Consider the following 25,137-nt stretch of genomic DNA (forward strand, 5'->3'; position numbering starts at 1 on the left):
GAAAGTAGTTGGCTCTTTCCAGTTGGCTACACATAATTCGGCTAATTTGCACCTTGATCATGCGAGAACCTAAACTATAAGTTTCACACAGTGCCACAGCTGAAAGAAAAACAACGGCAAAATCGTACTGCTGCACTTCACTTTGATCAAAGCTGTCTTGCTCTGCCATCCATCAGGTTTATTTTCTCATATCATTCCCAATGAGCACTAATGGGCATTCTTACTGTGAGGCGGCAGGATGAGGGAGCTTGATGTATTGCCTTACAGCTCAGTTACAGGGAAAAAATACCCTTGCTTTTTCCCATAAGAGGGATGCTAATGCCCATAACTGAAAGCAAATGTGAATTCCCAGAGAATCCAGGGTTTAACTGTTCCTATGGCCCATGGGAGAGGAAATTCAGCACGACGCAACGAAATAAGAATCTGATCTTCAATAATTCTCAGCTGTAGCTCATAATATACAGAGGGCATCCCTTCTGTTTTATGGTCAAGAGTGAAACCGAGCTTAGCCAGGTAAATTCCAGTTCCCATGGGTACAATCTGGTCTGTAGACACAAATCAATGTGAAGGAGCTGAGGAAAACCAGTACAGTTAACCCAAATAGACCTCACCTGCTTTGGATTTACAGAGGTTAAGGATCGAAAGAGTCATCCTCATATCAGCATAAGCTGTTAACACAAATGCCGCTGTGGAAGTTGAGTCAGTGCCTGAATGGTCTGAGGTCATAACTTGGCTCTAAGTACAGTGCAGAGGCAGGGGGATCCAAGTTAGCGTGGATGGGAGGGATGTGCAGTGCAGCCTGGCACTCTTTCCACGGGAAAGCCCCTCTCTCTGGAGCTCCTGTTGTTTCATGTGTTCGAAACAATTTCAAGCTCTCAGATTGTACCAGAGCCACAGACTTGCATTGTTCTCAAAAGCTGCTTGGTTAGCTAATTAAAAAAATAAATAGACATGCTAGGGAAGCAAATAAGAACTTCTTGTACAATACACCATTGCTGATAGGTAGGCATTTTTAAGGACTGCAAGAAAGCAATTTGGTCTTTATCACAGATAAGATCCCACTTTACTGTATTTTCCATGAATAAATGTACTTAGTGGCTATGTGTCAGCTTCGAAATATAAAAGAGTTGTTAAAACGTTTCCAGTTAAAAGAGTACTTATTGTCATCAGAATAAAGAAAATCTGACTGTAATAAAATGCAGACCAGACAGAACTTGAAAGATTGCAGGAGACAAAGAGCTTTGTGTCTGGGGCTTTTATTTTGTTAGTTTGTCTTACATTCAGGTTGGCCTGGTGCCAGACCAGACATCATCTGAAAGAGGGAACATTATTCTAGAGTTCAGACAGACTGTGCTTATAAAACCAACATACATCAACTCACACAACACATAAATCCTACATCTGTTTCCAAAATATTGTATCGCTGCAATCAACAACATAATAGAACTATGTCTTACTTTATTTCTCTGTCACCAAAATTTCTGGCAACTGTCTAGGAAGATTTATTTTCTACTCTAAGTGAAACATGAATCTACAGAACAATCCAAAGGTGACAACAGTTCAAGCATGCAAAACAATCTAGAAAAATAAACATTCTTTATGCCCCTAACATTAACATGAGGTCTTAGTTGTGTCTGGGCATGACAGTAGTGTTGAACTAGTGTTGAACGAGTGGATCTCTTGAGGCATTTCAAAAGGCCCATCTGCATTGTTTTTCATACAGTATTCACTGGAGTCAAGTTAAAACTAACTGGAGTTAGAACTAGTGAAAAGGACAATCCTGAAACAAGAAGTGTCAATCCCTGAGAAAAGGCAACCAAAGTCTTTCACAAATGGGGTAAGCTACTCTCTACCTTCCTTTTCAACTTCCTGTTCTTTGATTTCTTTTTCCACCTTCTTTTTCCAAGATGGTTGGTGAACAAGTTATTGTATCTATCATCCTCCTCTTGCTCCTCCCTCTCGTCTTTGTACCAGGGTCCCCACACGCCCCCATTGTACTGAGGGTTAGAGCGCAGATCTTTAGCCGGGTAGCGTACCGGCACTGCAGTCTTGTTGTACTGCGCAAGCCGCATTAGCATCTTCTTCACTATGTGAGGGTAGCGCTGAGACAAGTCCACTCTCTCAAAAGGGTCAGCTGTGATGTTGAACAGCCAGATGGACTTACCCCGGTCCCAACGAACACGCTCATTATGCCAGCGATTGGTTAGCCGCTGGTTGGAGAAGGTCTGCGGGGGCACCCAGTCACTGTAGCCAGGGACACCCGTCAGGAGCTTCCAGTGGCCCACCCGGAGCGCAGCCCGGATGGCCGTGTTCCATAAGCCGTACCCCGCCTTCCATGAACCATTCTTGGCTCTGATGTAAATTGGGTCAATGTTATGAAGAATGTCCTGGCGAGGAGATGGGCGGCCTTCACTGATAGCCTCCCAGACATCATACCCGTCCAGATTCAGATCTTCGTCTAAAGTCCCTTCACCCAGGGTCACCAGTGTGGGGAACCAGTCAGTGATGTGGACCAAAGATCGACATTTTGTCCCTTTGTTTACCAACAGGGGACTGTGAACAAAGCCCACCGCCCTAATCCCCCCTTCCCAGTAGGTGGCTTTACTCCCCCTCAAGGGCCAGTTGCTTCCACCTGCTAACGGCTGGCCCCCATTATCTGAGGAGTACACTATAACTGTGTTGTCATAATAACCATAGTGTTTTAGCGCTAACGTGAGGTTGTGGATAGCTTCGTCCAGGCAAGACACCATGGCAGCATATTTACGACGATGCAAGTTTGGAATGCCCTTGTAGCGCTCGAGGTAGCGGGCAGGAACCTGCAGAGGGGAATGAACCGCTTGATAGGCTAAATAGAGAAACAAGGGCTGTCTAAGAGGGTTGTGATTGGCTAAGATGCTGATAGCCTTTCGAGTAAACATCACGGTCGAGTACAAGCCGCGGTCCTGTTCCCAAGCTGCCTCTTCCCCTTCATACAAATCATAACCACACATACCAGGCCCTTCGCATTTATAGTGACTGTAGTAGTCCCCACTTCCCAGCAGGGAGCCAAAGAAAGTGTCGAAGCCACGCTGGGTGGGTAGGCAGCCACGCTTGTAGAAGCCCAGGTGCCACTTGCCCACCATGTGGGTGGAGTAGCCCGCTTGCTTGAGCTTCTGGGGCAGGGTGACATTCTCCAAGGGGAGGCAGTTGGGCTGGGTAGCTCGGATGATGGAGTGCTGAAGGCCTGTGTGGATCTGATACCTACAAGAAAAAAAACAGATATCACCCCGTCAGACTTTAACAGTATTAAAGAAATATGCAACTTTGATGAAAGCTGGTCATCTAGTAGAAAACGGCTGAAAATATTCTTGTATGAAAATTAAATTAAACATTTATGCTACTTAAAATGCAAAAATTCCTGTATCCACTAGCTATTGCACAATTAATTTGCTATAAAAGATTGAAGCACCAAGCCATGATGATTCAGTCTGCTATGACATTACAGCTGATGATATTATGCCTTTACTTTCCTTTCTTCCACTAAATGACAATTATGACTTGGCTATGTTTCTGAAAACTCTGAAAAGCCTTCCTCTACATTCTTTGCTCAAACTGTCAAGGGTTGTACAATTACCTCACACACTGGTCTAGACAGGATAATAGACCCTACTGCATGGGTTTTTTCATTTAATGTTCACATGCTACTGTATGACATTTCAATAAAATAATCTAAACATGCTTCCACGATATGTTTATTAAACGGAAGACTAGATTTTTCCCAACACAAAGGACTCCTCTCACAGATCATTTGAAGGCAATAGGTTGTCCAATCACAGAGAGAATCTTTGTAATGGAATTCACACACTGATACATTATTCAATCCAATTCAATCCAATCCATTAATTACAATGGACCCAGTCCAAAGCAAACACTGAATCTGAGCTGTCAGAAGGGTGCTTATAGGCTGGCAAGCCAACTTCAGGGTAACTGTGAAAGGAGGTGGATGGGTAATGATAGTTGGAGAGGGGGAGGCCCAGAGCAAAAATAGAAGACGTGTCACTCAAGACCAGGAAAGAGAGTTGTGACCTGGAGCTAATGATGCTGTGGCAGCCATCTTGGCAGCAAGCTAACACAGCACTATTGATGAGTGAAGGACAGACACTATGTAATGAAGTAATTTTTCTAATTCCTTTCACTGAAAATGTAAATTCTCAAATGCTTTTGGCAGTAAAGGAAGGATTAGAGTCAGTCCAACATTTGGGGTAATTTACTCAACTTTTATAACCACAAAATGACTATATTACAGTATAGTTACATGCATATAATAGAATTGTTGATGAATTCCAACTCGGAACAAACACTCTCCACCCATTGGAGTTTCAAGACTCTCCCATTCCCACACCACCAAATCATCAATTACTCAATGATTGCGAATGTCATAGGAAGAACTTTCCATAGTGATGTAAAACCTTCTTTGATAAGCCTGACAAAAGCAAATGAAAAACAATACTGTTATTACAGTGTTATATATTGTAAAATATTACCTCGGAAGTACATACACTACCGCTCAAAAGTTTGGAGTCGCCTGCCATAAAAGCTTGATTTGGTTGTGTTTTGTACATGGAGTAGGGGCGTACCATATCATATCTTAACTTTGTGTTATTTTATTTTTCTTGTTGTGAAGCACTTTGTACTTTGTTTTGATAAGTGCTCTATAAATAAAGTTTTATTATTATTATTATTATATCGTTCACAAAAATACCGGTGTAATTTTTAATGTGATAAAAAAAATCATATCGTGATAATGGCAACATTCCGACTAGTTGACGTAATGACGTCGTACTGTTATGCGCAGAGCAACAACAACAAGCATCGCTGAAAGCAAAAGTAACATTGCTACCGGCTCCAACAGTGGAGGAGTTGGTTCCAAAAGGGGGAGCTACTTCAGTAGTGGAAGTGGTTCGGTTACAAAAGACCAAGCAGTGTTTCCCACACATAGACTTTACTTGGTCGGGCCGCCCAGGTATATTAAGGGCGCCCTCCGCAATTGATTAACTAGTGGAAAATCTCCCCTCGCGCTACCCCTCCTGTGCGGTTTTTGTGCGGATTAAAAAAATGTGATTGTATAAAAAATGGACGTAGTGTCTGTGACGTCACCCATAGGTTTTTGAAAAGCTGTTTTGAAGCCCAAAGTGGGCGGCACCGGCCGTCACCATCTTGGTAGTGCGTCACTCGGCCCAACTCCTGGATAACCAAAAATGGGCAAAGAGGTGGAGCGTGGGTGGGGCTGAGTTGCCTGGTTGCTGAAACACACCCACCTAGCTCAGAGTTACCAAGCTAACTAAGGCTAAGAAGTTAGGCTATATGCTAATCTGCGTTGCTCACCGGCTGAAACACAGTGGTATGCGGTTGGCAGTTCACGGTTGTTACCCTTTCCTCGTCCCAGCTTACTCTTGAGGTAAGTTATCCTGAAACTATACAACAAAACTTGAAATAATGATTTATTTTGTTACTGAGATAATAACGTTACTACACAAGATTTAAGATGATTCAACATTTTTTAAATATATAATTATGGTAATTTGCAACACTAGATTTTGTCGAGACTTGCAGAAATTTGGCCATTGTTACCGTGAATTAGCGTTATGTTTACTTAATACATGTCTAACAAAGAATTTGAAGCAAATCAACTAACCTGAATTTAGATTTTCACATAACTTTAGTTGCGAGTCATTTATTTGGATGTCACTTGATTATAATGTTACTTTTAATAAATTAACGTTAATAAGCTAATGTTAAGTTATCTACATGTGATTACATAGTCAGAATTATTATTGGCGCTTTTCTTTTAGCCTATTAAGAAATTATACCAAACAAGAAATTCGAAAATCTGCAGTTTGATTCTCAGTGCGGATGAGTCGGTGCATAACAGCTTACAGATAGACTGTAATTCCCTACACCACTATTTTGATTTGTGTACTGCTACCAGCAGCGCTGTGCGAGATATGACTGGTGAGAGAGAAAGGCACTTTTATATTTGTTACAAGATGTTTATTTCTTTCAGTCCATGTTGAGGTCATGGCCACCTGTGATGCCTCCACCAGGCCTGCTACACTCAGCATGAACTGTAAGTACCAGTTTTGGCTACTTGACTTTAGACAGCTGATTTTACATTGTCTGTCTTCAAAGGACAGTTTGTTTGTTCGTAGCTTATATGGTGTTATGATTGAGCACTCTCACAGTAGACATGACAGTCCTGGGCTATTTTAGAAAGAGGAGGTCATTTCACACCTAGAAGAAATACTATGTTTTTAAGTACAGTAGCTAACTGCCTTAAAGGCCACCTCCAAACGCAGTGAACTGCGTACACTTGGCAGTGTCACTGCTTTTGAATTTGGCCTTTAGGACCCATTTTGTTACACCTAAACATAGCCCTGACCGTCATGTCTAATGTTGAGTTTATTTTTTATGTTCATTATGGTTGTTAAAAAATAACATCTGTAGCCATAACACTGTTACCACCTCTGCTCTTCCTCATCCCTACAATCCCACCCTTTATCCCCTTTCCCCCCCACCACCCCATGGACCCTGCAGCTCTCTGGGAATAGCTGTTACCTCTTGCACAGGCCCAGTCTGTTGATTTTATTTGAATAAATGTGTTAACATTTACATTTATAGTTTTAAATATTGTCCACCTTTTGTGCTTTGTCCTTTTATTTACTACTGACTGAAAATGATAAGATTTCACATTTTAATCTGACTTACCTACACACTAAGTAGAATGACCTCCTAGGGGGCTTCAGAACTATTCAGTGTGCAGACAATTTTCTAAGAGTATAGTTTTTCAGTGAATGTTCCACATTTTTCTTAAAGAAATGTCCAAACAAAACCAGCACATAACATTATCTCTTCTGCTAAACACTATGCAAAATCTTAGAAAAGGTTTCAGTCGTAGTCATCTGGACAAAGTTTTCAGACTCAAGACGTTTCGGCTCCCATCCGGAAGTCATTCTCAATTGTAAAAAATGGTCCGGGAACTCGAGTTCCCGGACTACGACTGAAACCTTTTCTACGATAGAACATGCCTGGACGAATGACGGACTACACCGTCTTACTATGCAAAATGTTAACCTATAAATACCATCTTAATATTTTCATTTATAACTATTAACTATTTTTGTTAAAAGTTTAGATCACCACTATATTTCCAGTTAACATAGGAAACTAATGAATGACAGCTTTCAAGAATGTGCTTTTACTGTAAAGTATATTTAGTCTGATCCATTTTATATAACAAAAATGTTCCACTACACAAGCAACAGTTTAACAAATTAAAATCCTCTTGCATTCATGAAATCATCAATATTAAAAGGTTGCAAATTTACAAGTTGTTTTATATGACTTAAGTACACTTGAAATAAATGAAAAGATGTGTAACAGTAATATTAATGATAGAACCTATGAATAATAACACTGTCATAATTTGCCAAAATCTTAATGTCTTGTGAAACAAGTGATGCCTTCACATCACATTGGCCTATGCATTGTAACTTTTCCTGTCATAACCCGGCCCATAGGCCATGACAAAAACGGGAAAAGACACAGAATGCCAATAAATTAGTTATTTATTGTAATAAAGAAAATAAACTGAACTGTAACTTGAGGTATGATGTGTGTTAATCAGTGAAATCAGTAGTGTTCATGTGGATGTGTGTGGACAGGGTAGGATATGGTGTTGTGGAGTAAAACAAAATGCTAAGCAGAGCAATAGCGTGCAGGCGCTGACAGGGAAGCGAGCGAGCCACACTGGAAGCTGGGACTTTCATATCCTGTAGAGCACTGGGCCCAGGTGCTCCAGATCTGGTTGGATACCGCAATCAGCTATCTGGCACCTCAAAAGACAACATGGGTAGACACAGTTACTGACAAAGCACACACACAAGTAGACTAAACAGGGGCCTCACACGTCCTAATACTAATAATTTTACCTTACCTAACTTGGGAACCTTGCCCTGGAGCCCAGCTGCCTGTCTTCACTGCCGGCAGCCCTAACCAGCATGCAAACGGCACCCGCCCCAAGCAACGAGTGCTCTGCTATGTATAGTGAGCGCTAATTATTGCTAACATATAAATAAAATACTAGAATTTCACTTACCGAAAAAAACTGAAGCACAGACTTCTTGGACGATCTGTTGGTACAATTAACCGCACGGCAAGCCATATTATTCTTAAGATATTTTCATGAAAAAGTCTCCAAAAGGCGCAAACACGACCGAGAGTTCAAGTTCAGGGACTCGCTGAGGTAACAGGCGGCTAGCAGACAGCAGACTGTTAGCGGTGACGGCAGCGGCACCCCCCACCTGTCACTCAAAGCAGCCACGCCCTTAATTATGCATAACTTTAGGCCTTAATATAATTTAAACGGGTGAGTTATATAAAAATTCAGTCCCCTCACAGCTGTCATGATGGAGGAAATTAGCTATAGAGACCAAAACTTTTTTTTGTACCAGGCTGTAAACATGTTTATTTCTGGTGTAAAGTTTTTTAACATGGGGGTCTATGGAGATTGACTCCCTGAGCCAGCCTCAAGTGGCCATTCAATGAACTGCAATTTTTGGCACTTGCGGGTTGGCTTCATTTTTTTAACCCCAGGAGGTTGCTGCTTAGGTAATTAGTTACTTTAGAGGTGCTGGCAGGCAGATTTTGTTACCTTCAGACTGAGCCATGCTGGCTGTTTCCCTCTGCTTCCAGTCTTTAGGCTAAGCTAAGCTAACCAGAACGTGAATAAGCATATTCTTCAAAATGTCTCTCAGTCTGTTTGGGTCCAGGTAGGGTCCTGTTCTATTGCTGTGGGTCCTGGTCTGTGTGTCAATATGATTAATCCCATGTGGATCCAAGTGGCATCGCTATCAGCTTTAATCCTGTGGTGCATCATCATCGTCGTAGAATAAAAATGTTTTTTTAGACGAGGCGGAGAGTGTAAACTGTGGAGTGCAGGGAAAAAAATGTTTGCTACTATTTTCCAGCGCGGGTGCTCAGTAATTGGTGGCTCATCATGCTGCTGCCAGTGTTGGTGTTTTCTGTCTCTTTGGGTAAACTGCTTTACTTGTGTACGTGTATTCAGACATGGGCTGACTTTTCTTCTGTTGGATCGGGTCTCTTTTTTTGAAAATTAGTGTATGCCCCGTCAGGTTCGGGTAGATCTTCCACAGGTTTTGGCTCCATTTTAGATCAGGTCAAAAATGTTGGACCAGTGAAGACCTCTATTTGGCCCTGAAATCAATTTTTATTGATTTAACAGATATCCAGCCCTAGTACTGAGTAGGCTACTTGCTGCAACTTTGAATTAAATCAATTAAAACTATGAGCTGTGGGATTAGTGGTCTGACTTGAAAAGAAGCCAAGCCAACTTTATCATTATTGAGACTGGCCCACAGCAAGGACCAGCTGGGACTTTGGAAGCAGCTCTCAGAAGACGAGTACAATGAGCTCTGACTTCATTTCTGTCTGACTCCTCACTCCTGTCTGCTTTGAGTGAAAGCAAGACACCCAGAAGACAAGGAACTGATGTTGCCAGATGCCTCTTCCCCTTCTTCCCTCTTCTGACCCTCCCTCACCCTCTCCTGAGGTTAGCGGTGTGCAGTCAAGCTGTCACCAGGGAAAGGGAGTGAAAAGAAGTGTCTGGTTTAGGTTTCCAGAGGGGAGGATTCAGCTGGAGGAGAACCAAAAGGTGGTCAGGCCTGGCAAACCTCCATTGCCCCTTGAGAATGCATAAGTCCTTCAAGGGTTACACAACCTTGTGGTGTGTGCAACATTCCATACATAGCAATAAACTCAGTGATTTACAACTCAAAGCCTACTCAACAAAAACAATACAGTGAACACTACACATATCCCCATTACATCACAGACTGCAACTGCAAACATAATAACTAACTACCCTGCATGTAGCACTGGTGGCTAGGCCATCAGCTTGTATTTCAGCAAGTTTATAGATGCTTCTATTTCAGTTTGGTGAAGTTTACTTAACCTCGGCATGACGTAGGGAGATCTGTGATAAAATATTACTTACATTAATTTAAATCATTAGCAATCAAAATATAGCTATTCACACTTTTTTCACTGCAGAAAGAAGTCTTCTTTTGATATTTTAGGTAGTGAGAATTCACAGCAACATCCCTGGCTTTGATGTCAACATCTACAAATTGAAATCTGGTGTATTTTTCAATGAATATCTGGAACTTTCTAGTAAGATTTCCAGCTTTAATTGGTTTCTCTCCAGAGTAATTCACCATAACAGGTTGACACAGCACTAGTCTGTCCGGAGGATGGTGAACAAGTTCTGTTCAATTGCAGTTACTGTGATGTTGGTCTGCATGAGTCCATGAGCTGGTGCTTGCCTCCTACTAATAAAAACATAAACCTATGGGGCCAGATGTGCATATGATTAATTTCTCACATAAAAAACAGATATTATGGAAATGTAGGCATAATATTATTTACTACTGCTATCCACCTACTGCAATCTCATCACGCAGCTAAATAGAGCAGGTTGTAACTTAAAATAGATGAAATAGTTAGCAATATGACACGATTAATATAACCAGTTTTACTAACTAGTGTCATAAACATTGTTTATTATCCATGACCGGACAATCATATTTTGAAGCTGATGTTGCTCCAATACCGTTTATCTTCATTGCTCTGTCTGTTTCTGCTTTTGACACCTTTACATTTTATTTCTGATTTCATTTTTACAATTTTATCGTGGAGCACTCTGTAAACTGCACTCTATATGAGTACTATCTTTCAGGCATTTGATGATGATGATTGAGTTATCAATACCAATAGTTGTGTACATGTGTGATGAATTAATGAGACTATGGGCGTTATAAATAGCCACAACCATATTTGATGGTCGCAGCAGGTAACAATGACAGGCCGTCTCTGCATCTGGCACAGTAAGTTATTTAACAGCCAATGTACCGATTGTACAGATGTTAGCTGTAGCTAGGTAGTAATGTATGTACACATTCTGTGTGTGTGGAGTGTGTCTGTGTATGATATTGTGTCACAGCTTAGTCCTTACCACCTCCACTAACCAATTTCCTGGGGCAAACCTTGACCACTGACCCACCTCATCACCAGTGTGTTTCAATTCTAGCTGCAGTGGATGAAGACATTTGGACAAACCTGTTTGAACAGAGCTGTTTGCTCTCTGTCCTGCACTGCGCTAAAGTGCAAGATACGAAAACAAAATGCCATCTGGCTTTGATGCCTCCAAAACGGATTTCTAAGCTGGTTCCCAAGACCTTTAAAATGTTTAACTCCTCAGGATAATAATACGGCACAATTCTGAATTTGATACCTCTATTCATTGCAAGTCTTTCAGGTCAGGTCAGTGAATTCAAAATGAGACCACACCGGCCCTATTTGGAGCCAAGAGACAGTCTTGGTTTCATATGGACCCAACTACAAACATGCACACTGGGGGATAGAGGAGGCATTGTTGGTATGTCATTAGGCAACGAGATTTGAATGCAATGAACTAAGAAAGGGATGGGACTGAAGGGAAGAAGTAAAGGCAACATGTGTTTGTGGGTAAGACAACAACTTCAACAACAAGAAATCACCGAAGTCTGGCATGGGAATGGGTTTCTTTAGGAAAAAAAAACATATAAAGAAGCTTGTTTACTCCATTATTTTGTTGAAAAAAAATCCACATAATATATAATTAACTTGATGAAAAGTGAGTACTTGTAAAACCTTGTTCTCCATAATCTCTCCAGACTTTCCACAAACATAGTACATGGTGAATTTAGCCTTGTTACGAGCCCATAAATGTCTGTAAAATGACTTTTGGATGTAACACGCTCAGTTATCTTCAATCTCCTTTTGTATTCATTCCATTTATACAAGGATAATTTTTCCCCTTCTGCCCTTCACTTCATTTATTTTTATTTGTCATGGACATTTGCATCAATGCCAAGAGAGCAGTGGAAAAAGGCTTTGTTGAACTCTAAGTGAAAAGAATGGATGATACAATCCATAAAGTGAAAAGAAAAAAACAAGAATGGGGACTACATACATGCGCACATTAAGACGTGTGTGTGTGTTTAAGATTCGACCCCTTAAGAGCCCCAAGCTGCTTTTGCAACTCCTGCAGGTTTGGTGGTGTTCACATACCAAAAGGTTACAGCCGTGTAATGAGAATGTTATGCTAAGTGCAGCCTGTGATCCCTCCACAAATCAGTCAAACCAGCCCAAGTCTTGACGGAGAACGGTACAAGGTAGCATGCAAAGACTTTTAAAGTATCCCTGTGTTGTTTCTCTTTGACATATGAGGGGCTTCACAAGGGAACTAGGTCTTGACTTTGCAGGCTTTGGGGCACATGAAGGACAGTTGTGGGTCTTTACTATTTATGAGGCCTTAAAATAATGACTGTTGTAACCTGCAGTCCCTCCACATGTCCACTGTGACCAATTTATAGGTTCTTTTAAAACCAAGTAGGGAATGAATAGGCAGCCACAGCACAGGGGCCAAAGCTCTGGGGTCAGGTATCTCTGCATCCTTTATCCAGCATGGATTCAAGCCACATACAGGCAGGGAAATACTTCTAGCAGACAGCGGCTCAGTTCCTTATCTTATCACGCCAAAGGGTGCTGTTGCATTCCTCAGTAAAAAGCAGAGTTATGGTCTTTAACACTGCTATAATCATGCTATCTCTCTGTTTTATTTACACAACCGCTGAGCCACAAGGCCAACAAATCACACACACCATTAAATTCAAATCACAGAACGACAGCAATCGCTCAAGTCCCACATGACAAGTGCATTGGCCACTACTCCAGCCACTGAGGTTGTGGAGGTTCCCGAGCAGACCTGCTTCCCAGGCTGGGGCCTTCTCTTGTATTCCTGCTCCACGTCCTCCCCACATATGGTTCAAATAAGCAGCCTCAATTCGGCACTCAGCATTTAATCAAAGTCAGCCCCGGCGTAGTTCGTCCAACTTCGCTCTTCCTTTCGGCAGGCTCTTTATTTACTTTATTGCTATCTCTTAATATCTCGCTTCAATTTCGCTCCTTCCTCATGTTCTCTATTTTACAGACTCTTACAGGTAATGAAGGTTCTTTTTCCCCAAGACTTCCTTTTCAACAAATCCAAACCCCAACTTCTCCAGAAACCTTGCTTATTCATCACCCCTCTGGTTTAGACCAGATTAAAATCCAGTGCGCTATAACATAAGAGCACAGTGTTCAATGCTGACAGAAGAGCTTTTTGGAGTCAAGCCGCTATCCTTGCTTGAGGTCTGCTCTTCATTGCTCCAGGACCCCAGAGTGCATTCTTCATCTTTTGTTTGTTGATGGACGGTAGCTCATTCAGCGATGTAGGAGACTGATATTGAAACTGAACTTAGTTTTAAATCAGGTTTTCTTGGCTTGACAAGAGTGACTGCAGCTTAACCACCTAATTTGCTGGTATTTACTGTATTCTTACCCACAGGTGTGTAGTTGACCAAAAGTCAAGATAAGAAGTCCAAAGGGTTAGAGATTCAGCTACAGATACAAGAGCTGACAGGTGTGTTTATGATGTATGGAACATGCCAGAAAGTCCACATACTGGATTTGTCTGGACAGGTAAGTTGACATGGCTCTCAAGCTCTGGAACATTAATCTTTGACACTCCAGAAGCATGTTTACTCCATTACAAAAGGATCCAAAACAAGTGGAAAGTTTTCAGAAATACTGGTTCCCTATGTTAAGTATACATTCCTCAAACATATCTTAACATTTTTCAATTTAAGGGGCTGCACAGAGGAGCAACCTCACTTTTGGCAATCCACCTGTCTTGATCAGTAAAGATCAGTGGGAGTGCAATGAGATTGAAGAGCAACAACTGTGAACTTGAAGAAAAGCTCTGACTTTAAGCCTCTAATCTCATCAGTGCAGCTTAAAGAAAACCAGACGGGTTGAAATTTTTCTGATGCCATGAGTTTCCCAGGGGGGCGGACAGCGTAGAAATCCTTTCTCAAGCTCCTGTTACTGGAAGGTTAAAGTGCCTTGCTGCGGTTCCAACAACAGCTGTACACAACTGCTTCTATAAATCTGCCAGGTCCATTTAATCTTCTCTCTCCTGGTTTTGGTAACCTTATCAATTCATAAAAGGTCATATCTTGACAAGTTTTCAAAAACTAAAGGAACTCAAGCCATTTTTACTAAGGATTGTACAATATGTCCTGCAGATGCCAGGGTGTGCAGTCAAAGCTAGTAACCCCCCCAGAAATCAACTGCCACAACATTGAAAACATGCCCTAATCAAATGACATGTCAAGTCAAAAGATATAGATACAGATATAGTCATGGTGTTATCATACAGCTTTGGAAATATCTAAGCAATTGTTTACCAGTTATTACTTAACTTTACATGTTGCCAGAGCTCTCACATAAACAAACCCAGTGTATATTAAACATGCATTTGAGCATCCACGCCAGCCCATTAAGAATTGCTTTGGTGATTTGCAGGTCAAAAGACGCATAGACTAAAACCAGACTAAATTTGGTTGAAAAACTTTTAGATAAGAGGACACTTTATGGATCCTGAGGAGGGGGAATTAGGTAAGACGTCTGGGTTATATTTAGGACTGCAGCTATCGATTATTTTAGTAATCTAGTATTCTACCGATTATTCCATTGATTAATCGAGTAATCAGATATGAAATACTTTTGCTTTATTAAAGAGCAAAAGTAAATATGCAAAAGAGAACTAATTGGTTTCCCTTTTAGAAAAATCTAAATTTTTATTGCTTAAATTGCATACAATAATATTATCTGTCAAAACTAAAACCATTTAGTGCATTTAAGTGCCATATTACATTCTGGGTTTCAAAGAAAAGATTTTCTGAAATGCAAAAACAAACGCCATTTACTTTAAAAAAGGTTTATATACTTAAGTTTCAGAACTACAACCTGACTACAGCTCAGGCATAACGTAAGCCTTTACAGTCTTCTTTGTGGCAGTTGTAGGAGGCAAAAATGAGACAAAAACGAGTTCCAAACAAGTTCCACGTTTCAACCAAAGTGAACTTGTTTTTAACCTAGAGATGTCTTTTGACAAATCATTACAGAGAGACTGTTGGTCCTGCTTCCACAACAGCGTATCCATACTAAATCACTGCAAAACCATGAAATTAAGGCATACAAGACCTAGCATAACTATCTCTCTGTGATAGACTGGTGACCTGCGTCTCTGCCAGTGCATTCTGGGATTGCTTCCAGAATGCACAGATCCAACCCCATGACCCTGAATGGGGAAAACAAATTTATGCATTCTTTGAACTAATAGCTAACAGGGCTGGCAGGCATGTCTTGTATCTCTAAAAATAAGGTTGTAGTGACTATAGGTTTATATTTAACCTGCTGTAAACACTATATAGCCACTAAAGTATCCTGTGTGCACTCTGTCATACTAGTGCTGAGCAGTGTCAGACATGATGTAAAAGTCAGGTTGAATAACCCATGTTGGCCCATTCACACTAACAGTGAACTGAAGTGGAAGAGTTTGAGCAAGACAGCAATATGCCTTTCAAGGATTTCTTAAAGACTACTTAATACTAATAGTATAATCAGTACCTGGAGTGATAATGTGTGGGTTGGATCATTTGATCTCAGGATGTTTATTTTGACCCTGCAGTCCCTTGAGTTTATTCAGTCATTTATGAGGCAAACCAACCTGTCCATCTGGGTGACAGTTGAGAAAAACACAGAGCGAATGGTCCATAGCACAGATGTTCAGCAAGCATAGAAAAGGAAATAAAGTCATAATAAAATCTGATTATATTCAGTACGCATGCAGCTGGGTTCAGATACAGGTGGCTGCCATGGTAACCAGTTTCAACAACCTGGAAAAACTTAATCAGGCTCTTATGTAGCGCTTATGTTTTGGATTCAATCCTTTTCTCAGTCTGATATTTGCCTTGACAAGTCTGTGCAAGTGTGCCAGAAAAGACTTTGTTCTGAGAGCGTCAGTGTGTGTCCAGCTGACACAGATAGCTCATGTTTTAATGTGAACTTTTACTCAAACTCAACCACACACACCCTCCTCTGCAACCATCCATTCAAGAATACAAGCCTGGAAACATAACTGAATCTACACCTACATTTCCACATGGAGGTTAGCTGAGTCTGTTGCTGCAGTCAGAGGTTGGAGCAGCTTACAGAGAGCGGAGGAACGAGGAGGTGGCTGCACTTTTCTCATTATTTTCTGCCCAGCAAGCCTCCTCCTTTTTAGCTAAGGAGTGGAACAGATGGTGGAGGCAGTGGAGGAGAAGCCCTGCAGAGCTGCATGTACAAAGGGGGAAACTGCTGATGTGAAACATACTGTAAGCAAACTACAAAGCCAGACCACAACTGACCCCCTGTGATACTGTATACCTTAAACAGCCTCGCCCTCTAATATCTCTTTACAGCTTCCTGCTGCCCACTAAAACACTAAGTGGTTGCTATAGCAACGCTGCTGCTGCCTGATTTGGAAACACTTAAAAATTAGCTTGACAAAACAATCTTAACTAAAAGGCCCACTTGCTAACTTGGAGCAGGTGTTTTCAAAGTCTGACACTGTGGGCCCCCTTAAGACAGAATTGAGACAACTGTGGCCCATAATCATGCTCTATGTTTTGGAACTACAATTCCCATAATTTGGTGGCTGTAAACAGGAAGTATAATGTTGCCATGGAGTCTGTGAGTTAGCTGTGGGCTACAATATGAGCCCTGTTTTTTAGCCTTTATTTATTTACATTAAAAGTAGCTGAATTAGCTGTTAGCAGCTCCTGTCTGCAGAGTACTTTGATAGTGACGAAAAACACGATGATTCTCAGGCAGGTTCTGAAGTGTCTTTTTGCTCTGATTTCTAAGCTGATTTAAGGACGTTTATTTGCGAAGGACATCAGAGACAATGATGTCCTTGGGAAGTGGAAGTCTCATTGAGTAAAAATATGTGTATCATGTCTGTGAGATTTGACTCGTGTAATTCTCGCACTAATAGCTAATATTTTTGTCAGACTACTGCTTCTGAGGTCAAGAATAAACGTATATATTTGACACAGAAAAGTAGAATGAAGTTTTGGTCTTGTCTATTTAGGACACGAGACGCTTGGTGTCGTGGATACAAGTTTTGAGCATTGATGTCGCCTTCCTCTTTCTGTATCTGTCAGATACACGTAAAGGTTTATGAGAAAACAATCTCACCATAAGGTGCATTATGTAGCTATTCTGGAGCTTTTGATCATATCACATGATCTTCATCAGCAGATGTAAATCAGTAGTTAATGGGATTGTAGATGTTTAAATTTCCATTTTATCAGAGCCCTTTAAGGTTCTTTCATCTATGTTGGCTTGAAAGCTGAGGAAGATTTGATTCACTGATGAAGATCATGTGATAAGATAAAAAGCTCCAGTACAGCTACTAAATGAACCCTCTAGTGAAATTGTTTTCCAAGTGCTGTTTCCAAGGTGAAGAATGAACTTTGACAGAGGTGATTATATATACATACACACACACACACACACAAAGTGATATTACCTCCTGAACCGCCTTCAGACAAACCCCCCTACCTACTACGGTCCACTTCACAGACACTGTTAGAGGAAAACTAGGGTTTATTACAACTTGGGTTTCATTTTCACAGCTCTGGAAAACAGTTCTATCAGTTATGACAATACTGTACTCACCAAAAGTAAATGCTGCATCTTGGAACAGTGTCATTGCTAAGAATTGGTCCAACGGGGCAACAAACATGAGCAGTTAGATGTAAACAAGCCAACCGTTTAGCCAGATAATCTAAACCACCACAGAAACACGAAGTTGTGTTGTGAAGTGCAATGAAAGGTGAACACCTTTGTTTTCTCTTCCCAGTAAGTTTGACTAACCTGGTCGTCTGATTGTCTGACTGCCTGACTGCTCGCATTTCTTCCCTCATCTGACTTCTTTTCAGCCATTTCACCACATTCCAAGACCTCAGCAATTACTTTCCCCGCAGTGTCTTATAGTGGAGGCCCCCCTCACCTTTTTATGAAACTCATATATGGATTACTAAGAACACAGAACAAAGGCCACATATTTACTGAGCGAGGCTGGAATTATGCGCCTCCAGGCTGCACGTAGGCAAACATGCATGGGGGTCGCTCGGATGCGTTTGCGTGGCTTTTTTTTTTGGTTTTTATACTTGTGTGTAGTACGTTTACGTTTGTTTCCATCTCCATTTCAAACCCAGCTCACATGCTCACATGATTTAATCTCATTATATGATGATCAAATATCTGATTTCTCATTTGTTTTAATACAAAACTCCTGGTGGTGAATGAACCATGTACCTGTGGGTTGTGTTTACTTACCAGCTGATGACCTCATCCTCCTGACCTAACTCGTATCTTAAAGTTCTTTGTTCACTTTCCAATGTTATAAAAGTAAAAGCTTTAAAACATTTGAATAAAGATTTTATGGTTAACCCCATCCCTGCGGCCATCTTGCACCTGACCATCTGATCAAACCATTTGACAATAAATAACATATTTGTAATTTATTATTGACTCCTGATTAGCACATAAGACTGCATGGAACTGGCACAGTCAGATGGATGACACCCCGTACTCTTCCAGCTGACTATGGGGTTGCCAAGCTCTTCTTTCCATTTCAAAGACCCCCTGACAGATGCATGGCAGACTGCCTGGACTCCCTTTGCAAGATATTCTTTCCAGTAAACTCCATACAGATGGGCTGTTGAATGACCAGAGTTGGGGAACTAGTGCACTATACCTGCCGGTCATGAGTTGGCTCCTGGACGGGCTGCAGAGCGGCTGCACGTAATAATTCTCCAGTTTGACTCCCTGCGCTGCAAGCCGGTCCAGAGTCGGGGTTTTGATCTCGGAGCCGTGGTACCCAACATCTCGGAAGCCTTGATCATCCACCAGGATAAAAACGATGTGCGGCTGAGAGCTCGGCTTATCAAACTCATCCCCTCGGTTGCGCAGCTCGGCGTTCCAGTTTTCCCACGACAACTGAACGCTCCACGTCTGAGAAACGATGAAGCTGAGGAATAGACTCACCGGGACCCACAAGAGGAGCATGTTTGGGCCAGACTCACGCCTCCGGACGCGGTTACTGTTGGTCAGTGGGACGGGGTGTGTGTTGCACATGTTCAGGAGGAACAGCAGCACTCGGGAATCGGGTTCGCATCGCGTCCAGTCCTTTTCTCCAACCACACAGTCCACAATCAGAGGCGACAGCACTGTCGGCGAATCCACGTGGAAACCTAATACATCTCTTGACCAGCTGCTGTTTGAGTTTCACGACACACCCTGCATGTTGCAAACCTTCACAAGTTTAAAAACTATATGTTCATAAAACCACACGGAGGGTTTTCACTGCACACATCCAGTCTGTCATCCCCGACTGCGCAGCTGTCGTCAAAAGACGCGCAGAACTTCCAAAGTGCTAAAACACTGCGAGGCGGCCGGTGCGGTGCGTTCACAGCAGACGTCCTCCATCCTGTCAGACCGAGAGCACACTGAGGACCGGAGCAAACTGTGGCTGTGTTTCTGAGGAGGCAGGTCCGGGAGGAGGCAGGTCCGGGAGGAGGCTCCGTCCTCTGCGCCTCTCAGCACTACACCAAGTCACGATGCGTTCATGAGCAGCTCGAAAACCTCTACCTCCAGGGTGTAGCTGGCAGTTGGCAGTTAAAGGTGCTGTGCTAACATTGATTACCCCCCCCCTCATTCCACAACCTGCATATTTCATGGTCGAGTAGAGTGAGACTCAGTCACTCAGACTCAGTCATGAATCTTTCCTGATAGAGTAATGAATTCATTTTGCAACATATAACTATGCATTAGCTATACATTTAGTGAGGTGGTGTTTCATGTAACGTTATCTGTGGTAATCTCAGGATACGGCTAGCTAGCTTTAGGTAACCCTTTTAGGTAAATATTTACATTTTAATCCCATCAAAGAGTACAGTACATTGTAGCGATGCTATTAAAACCCACAGCGCTCCACATTAGACAGCTACAGTAAAAGTTAGCATTAACTAGTGTTAGCGTTAGCGTAGTGTTGACTAACATTAGTCGAGGTGTTTTCTTGCTGAAAACAAATCTCATAGCGGATTATAAAAAACAGCTGAGCGCCACACAGCAACAATGGCTACAGGGAGAAAGGACGACTGCATGGTCATGTCAGTATTTTCACATTTTGCGTTGCGTTGAGCTGTTGAGCTCAACGCAGCTGGCTACACGGCTAGCTAGCTACAACTACCTCAGCGAAGTGTCTCATAATAGGGCTAACGTTAGACTGCTATATGAGCTGACACCCTCAATAACACGTTTTGGGTCTAATCAGTATAATGAGCAGATTTCCAGTAGTTCTGAACTTCGACATGACACATTGGTAATATATTGGGATCCCACGTCCACTCCGTTCTTGAAGATGAGTGACCGTCTTTCGATAAGCGGACTAGTCCGTCACCGGCCCGGACGGACCAGTGACTGGTCAATCAAGTTGCCCTGCAGTGCACAGCACTCCATCTGTTAGCCTACTCCGTGATTCAGTCATGTTGCATAACCTGCGCAAATCTAAAGGGAAAAATCAAAACCTTATTTAGAGCTGTTCGTGTTCTAAGTCTGCTGTCTGCTCAAAAGTGGCCAAACAACCATTCAAATTCAATATTTATACAAACTGCAGCAGCCACATAGTGTAGATTTAAACGTTGGTTGTGGCCCAGGTGAACATTCTGTCACTCCAGGCAGACAGTAGCTATCCGCAAGGTCGTGAAAATACCTCTGAAGATACAATTAGCTGCTGGATTACAGGTGCAAAATAATCCTTTTAATTTCCCTCTAAGGTTCCACAGGGAACAATATGTAACCAAATCCAAACACAACTTACAAAGTGCTGAGGTCACAAATGAGGCCAAATATGTCAATAGATGTACATCAAGATTCCAAGTCAAAACACGGTCATACACCTCTGCAGCCTGCAACTTTACCTCCACCACAGCTGTTCACTGCCAAAGTTTCCCGTTTCCAAGAAAACCAAGTGTCTTTTTGGATGAAAATCATTAATGTATTCACTTTGAAGAATCTGGAATTTGTAATTACAAGAGAGAGTGCAACAGCACTATCACTACTTGGGTGAAAAGCTGTGACAGGGCAGTAGCCAGGATTTTAGAAATACTGAGGTCATGAGTCCAAGTCCACCCCAATACACCCCTCTCATTTAAAAAAATATATTTTAGCTGGAACTAAGAGTGATAAAATTACAACGAAAATGACTCTAAAAACTCTGTAATCAGCCTAAAAAGATCTATCTCTTTCTTGAACTCCCGCCAGCTGCTAAACAACAAAAAAAATAGAGATGACTTGACCTCAGCGTCCTCCATGGCAGCTGCAGCTCTGGGCCGTGACAGTTCTAGGGTTTCACAGGCTTAAAAGAGCAATGGTTTTTCTAAATATATGTCAATCCATATACCGAACTACGAGTTGTGAGTAGCATCGTCAACACATAACTTGTAGCACTGCTACTACTGCTACTTCAATCAACATGTAAAAGTCATTTTTCCAACATGACTTGAAGGTAGCAACAGATCAAGTATGCAGAACCAGATCACTAGCCTGCTGATTTCTCTCTTAATAATCATCTTTATCACTGGTCATCAGTCTTAAACACTGACTGGATGTGCGGCGCTGAAGGGATTAGAGATTTTGTCGAGGTGAGTTGAGCAATTTGTTTTTCTTTTCTGGATTTACACTCATGAAACCGGGCATTTGATTTATGTCTTGGCCCTGGAGAAAAGGCACAGAAATGACAAAAACAGATATTTCACATCCTCCTTGTTGAAGTACACTGGGGATGAGTGACGTGTAGAGCTAAGGTTGTAAAGACAACCATTCTGTAAATGTAGCCTTTGAAAGGAAAGTTGCCAGTTTAAATGCTGGTGTGACGGGGTCTTTATGAGGAAAAATATGGACAACATCAGTGTACCACGAGGTTCCTCCAGAAAAACTTAAGGATCGATAAAGAAAATAAATAGACATATGAAGTAAGAGAAGAAATGTATGTTATTTGTGTGCCACCCAATATAACGGTGGTTCAGACATGCAGAAGGAGCACAGATCACAGCTGCTGCTCCTTCATTTTAAAGGAGCCAGTTGAGGTGGGCCTAGCATCTACAGTAGAGATGGAATATTCCAGACAAATCCAGCAGGAAGGAGATCCTGGAGAACATGCTGGAGGGATTCCCCAAATGCATGGATGAGTTGGTAGGAAAACACATACTATTGGTAGACAACCCTCCAAAAGGCCCCCAAAAGGTCACGAGTTTGCAGGTATGCATGGAGTCAGTGCGCAAATATTGAAAAGTCTTTGAGGGTAAATTTAGCCTGACAACTAGCATGAATAGGCCTGAGGTGTATAAAACAGGCTTCCTAAATGTCAGGCTTTAACTCATTTAATGTGCTTGTTGACTCGCAGGTGATGCAGTAGCAGCCTCTACCTGGTGCTCCTCTGAAGCTGCCCATATTAGTATGATCCCGGGCTGCTATATAAAGAGGCCTGCTGTGAGCCTCTGAATTGAGCAGGAGGTGTCTGGGGGGCCTGTACAGTGCGCCTGTGAAAGACCCTCACATGCTATAACGCTCAAGGTGCTGGAAATGCATGCATGCACTAACACACACAGTAACCCAGTGGTATTGAGACATGAATACATTTTCTGGTTGAAAAACAAAGCTGACAGATTGGAGCGTCCAGAGCAAACAGCAAGCGGGAGAGTGTCTCCAGCATGTCGACACATGTTACCAGAACGAGCAGACATTTATGAATCATTGCAGTGCGTGTTGGAATGAAATGTATTCTATTGCGCCCACTTTTCAGGGACACATCCAATTCACAAAATGAGTCCTCAGCATTCAGAAACAATTCAGCCCACTCCAAGACCTGACCTCACGCTCTCTGACATCCTTAAGGAGCTGCGTGATCTCATCCTAAGTCACCACTCATTGCCACAGCCCACTATTATGATGCAGTGGCGCAGGACATGAAGAGCCTGGCTGGGATTTTGTGTGTGAGTGCGTGCCATCAAGCATAAAAATCCCTGAGGCGCTCGCTCGGACCCAACAGATGCCAGGCCCCCTGTTTCCAAGAAATCCTTTGTTTTTTGGATGGTTGCATAAAACAGAGGGAAAGTGCCCGCACAGACTGCTGCCAAACCCCCACCCTCCACCCACGCTCGACACACATTGGCAGAACACTCTTGAGAGGTAATGCTCTGGCCTCTTGGTGCATACCTGATAGTTATCCTCCACTGTAAATGCTTTACTGTTGGAAAGTATTTAGGAGGGTGGTTTGTGGGGGATACCCAAAGTGCTTATGGATATCCTAATTAAATTCCAGACATAATTGTTTAGAAGGAATCTTTTTTATGCTATGTCACACTGTCTTAGGTTACTGCTGTCCAGGACAAACTTGGTGTCTACAGAGACCTTTACAGCTCTACGGGTTTTCTAGGGGATTTTTTAAAAATCCGGCATGCTCTGAATGTTCCCCCGTACAAGTCCTGAGGTTAGAGGACCTGAGGGGAAGGTGGTTTGGATTGCACTTGATAACCAACGTTTTAGATTTGCTGAAAAGGGGAAAACAATGTCTTGTATCAACGTCTGTAGGCTTTACAGTATGATGTTCTCCGGGCAGTATCAGACCGTAAGTTGACGGTGCGTCTCCCCAGCAACGCCAGCTCTCAATTCAAAAGCTACCATGGGAAAGGCCCACCCAGAGACTTAAACGCTGTTTCTAAAAATGTTTATTCTGGTTTGAAAAATAGAAAATTATGCACAATAGCTGCTGTATCATTATAGTTTATATGTCCCTACACAAAAGGTATGGAGAATTCAAATTTCAGTTTTTGACTCAACAGCAGCAGTCTATTTGGGAGCGACAACTTTCTGTGCCAAGTATGAACAGCAGCAACATTTCCACTCATACAAAAAACTTCCTGCCAGTGTGAAAGCTGTAACTCTTTCGGCTGCATTTGCTTGAGTATGTCAACATTTCCATGCACTCCTAAAGTTGAATAATACAGTAGAATGACCCCAGAGTGTAAGAAGAGTCAGGGCTGGAGCTAGAGTGTTGACACGGAGATGATAGATTACCCACATGATCTGTAGAAGTCGCGGGTGCTCTGTTATTGTGTCAGACATTCCATGGGGCAGGTGAAGCCTACACAGCTGCAGTACAGTACCTTGTCTCTCAGTGTAGATAAACCTTGATCAGATAGAAAGGGAATGTCAGCTATGTTGAGATTTCATTGTTGAGATGCATTAGTCCCGGTTTTTAGAGCCTTTAAAGCTATGGCAGGCACAGTTGGCTAATGGCAATGTAAAGGGGGCATGGTTGAGGGATTGCCTGTGGTTGGATGCAGCCCCCTGATTCTGCTGTTGGAAAGAGGGTTTTGGATACTGTTAGATGATCCAACAAGAACTTGGTTTTAAGTCTACCAAAGCCCTGATCAGGCAGGCCGGGGTTTTTAGCAGTGAGAGGTGTCCAGTTGTTTTCTCCAGGCAGTAAGCATTTTGCGTGCGGTGAACGCACCCTGGGCACCTCGCAGAAACTCTCTGAACGCCTAGAGTTGAAAAAACTTCAACTCAGAGCAGAAAAGTGCCCAACGTCATTTGACTTTTTCCCCCATTGTCCAATCGGATGACAATAGTGGGGGATAAACTAGTGGTGGCCGTGGCTGGATACCCGGAGCTATATGATTTTACCAACCGTAGTTACCATGATTCGAACAGAAAACAGCAGCCTGGGTGCAAATTAGTGCGGCACTTGAGATTTTGGATAAGTTGTTTTCATTAATTTAAGCCGTAGCCTACTAATAGTTAACTGGTAGCGTACAGTACATGGTTTTTGTTAAGCTAACGTTAGCTCACTTTTCTCATCATCATTGTAATGTTTAATTACAAAGTAACACGTCTCACATCTACACCTGTCAGATTTGTAGGCTGTCGGATAAACAGTAGGCTAGGCCTTACCCAAAATATAGCATAGCAGGACCAACGGACTCCCGGTAGTTAGTGGTCATTTTTGCGATGCTAGGCCCGACGATTGACAGCAGATTG

At 42.2% G+C, this 25,137-nt stretch overlaps 1 protein-coding gene across 1 annotated transcript; it reads right to left on the minus strand.

The window, feature by feature from the left end:
• Positions 1-1,240: 1,240 nt before the first annotated feature.
• Positions 1,241-19,632, minus strand: arsj (arylsulfatase family, member J). Its single transcript, XM_044184805.1, has 2 exons — positions 18,791-19,632; positions 1,241-3,240 (listed from the first exon to the last, which is right to left on the minus strand). The coding sequence occupies exons 1-2, from the start codon at positions 19,168-19,170 to the stop codon at positions 1,827-1,829; spliced, it is 1,794 nt and encodes a 597-aa protein (XP_044040740.1). The 5' UTR covers positions 19,171-19,632; the 3' UTR covers positions 1,241-1,826.
• Between the last annotated feature and the right edge of the window lie 5,505 nt (positions 19,633-25,137).

Source organism: Siniperca chuatsi, linkage group LG22 (genome assembly GCF_020085105.1).
Source record: "Siniperca chuatsi isolate FFG_IHB_CAS linkage group LG22, ASM2008510v1, whole genome shotgun sequence".
NCBI lineage: Eukaryota > Metazoa > Chordata > Actinopteri > Centrarchiformes > Sinipercidae > Siniperca > Siniperca chuatsi.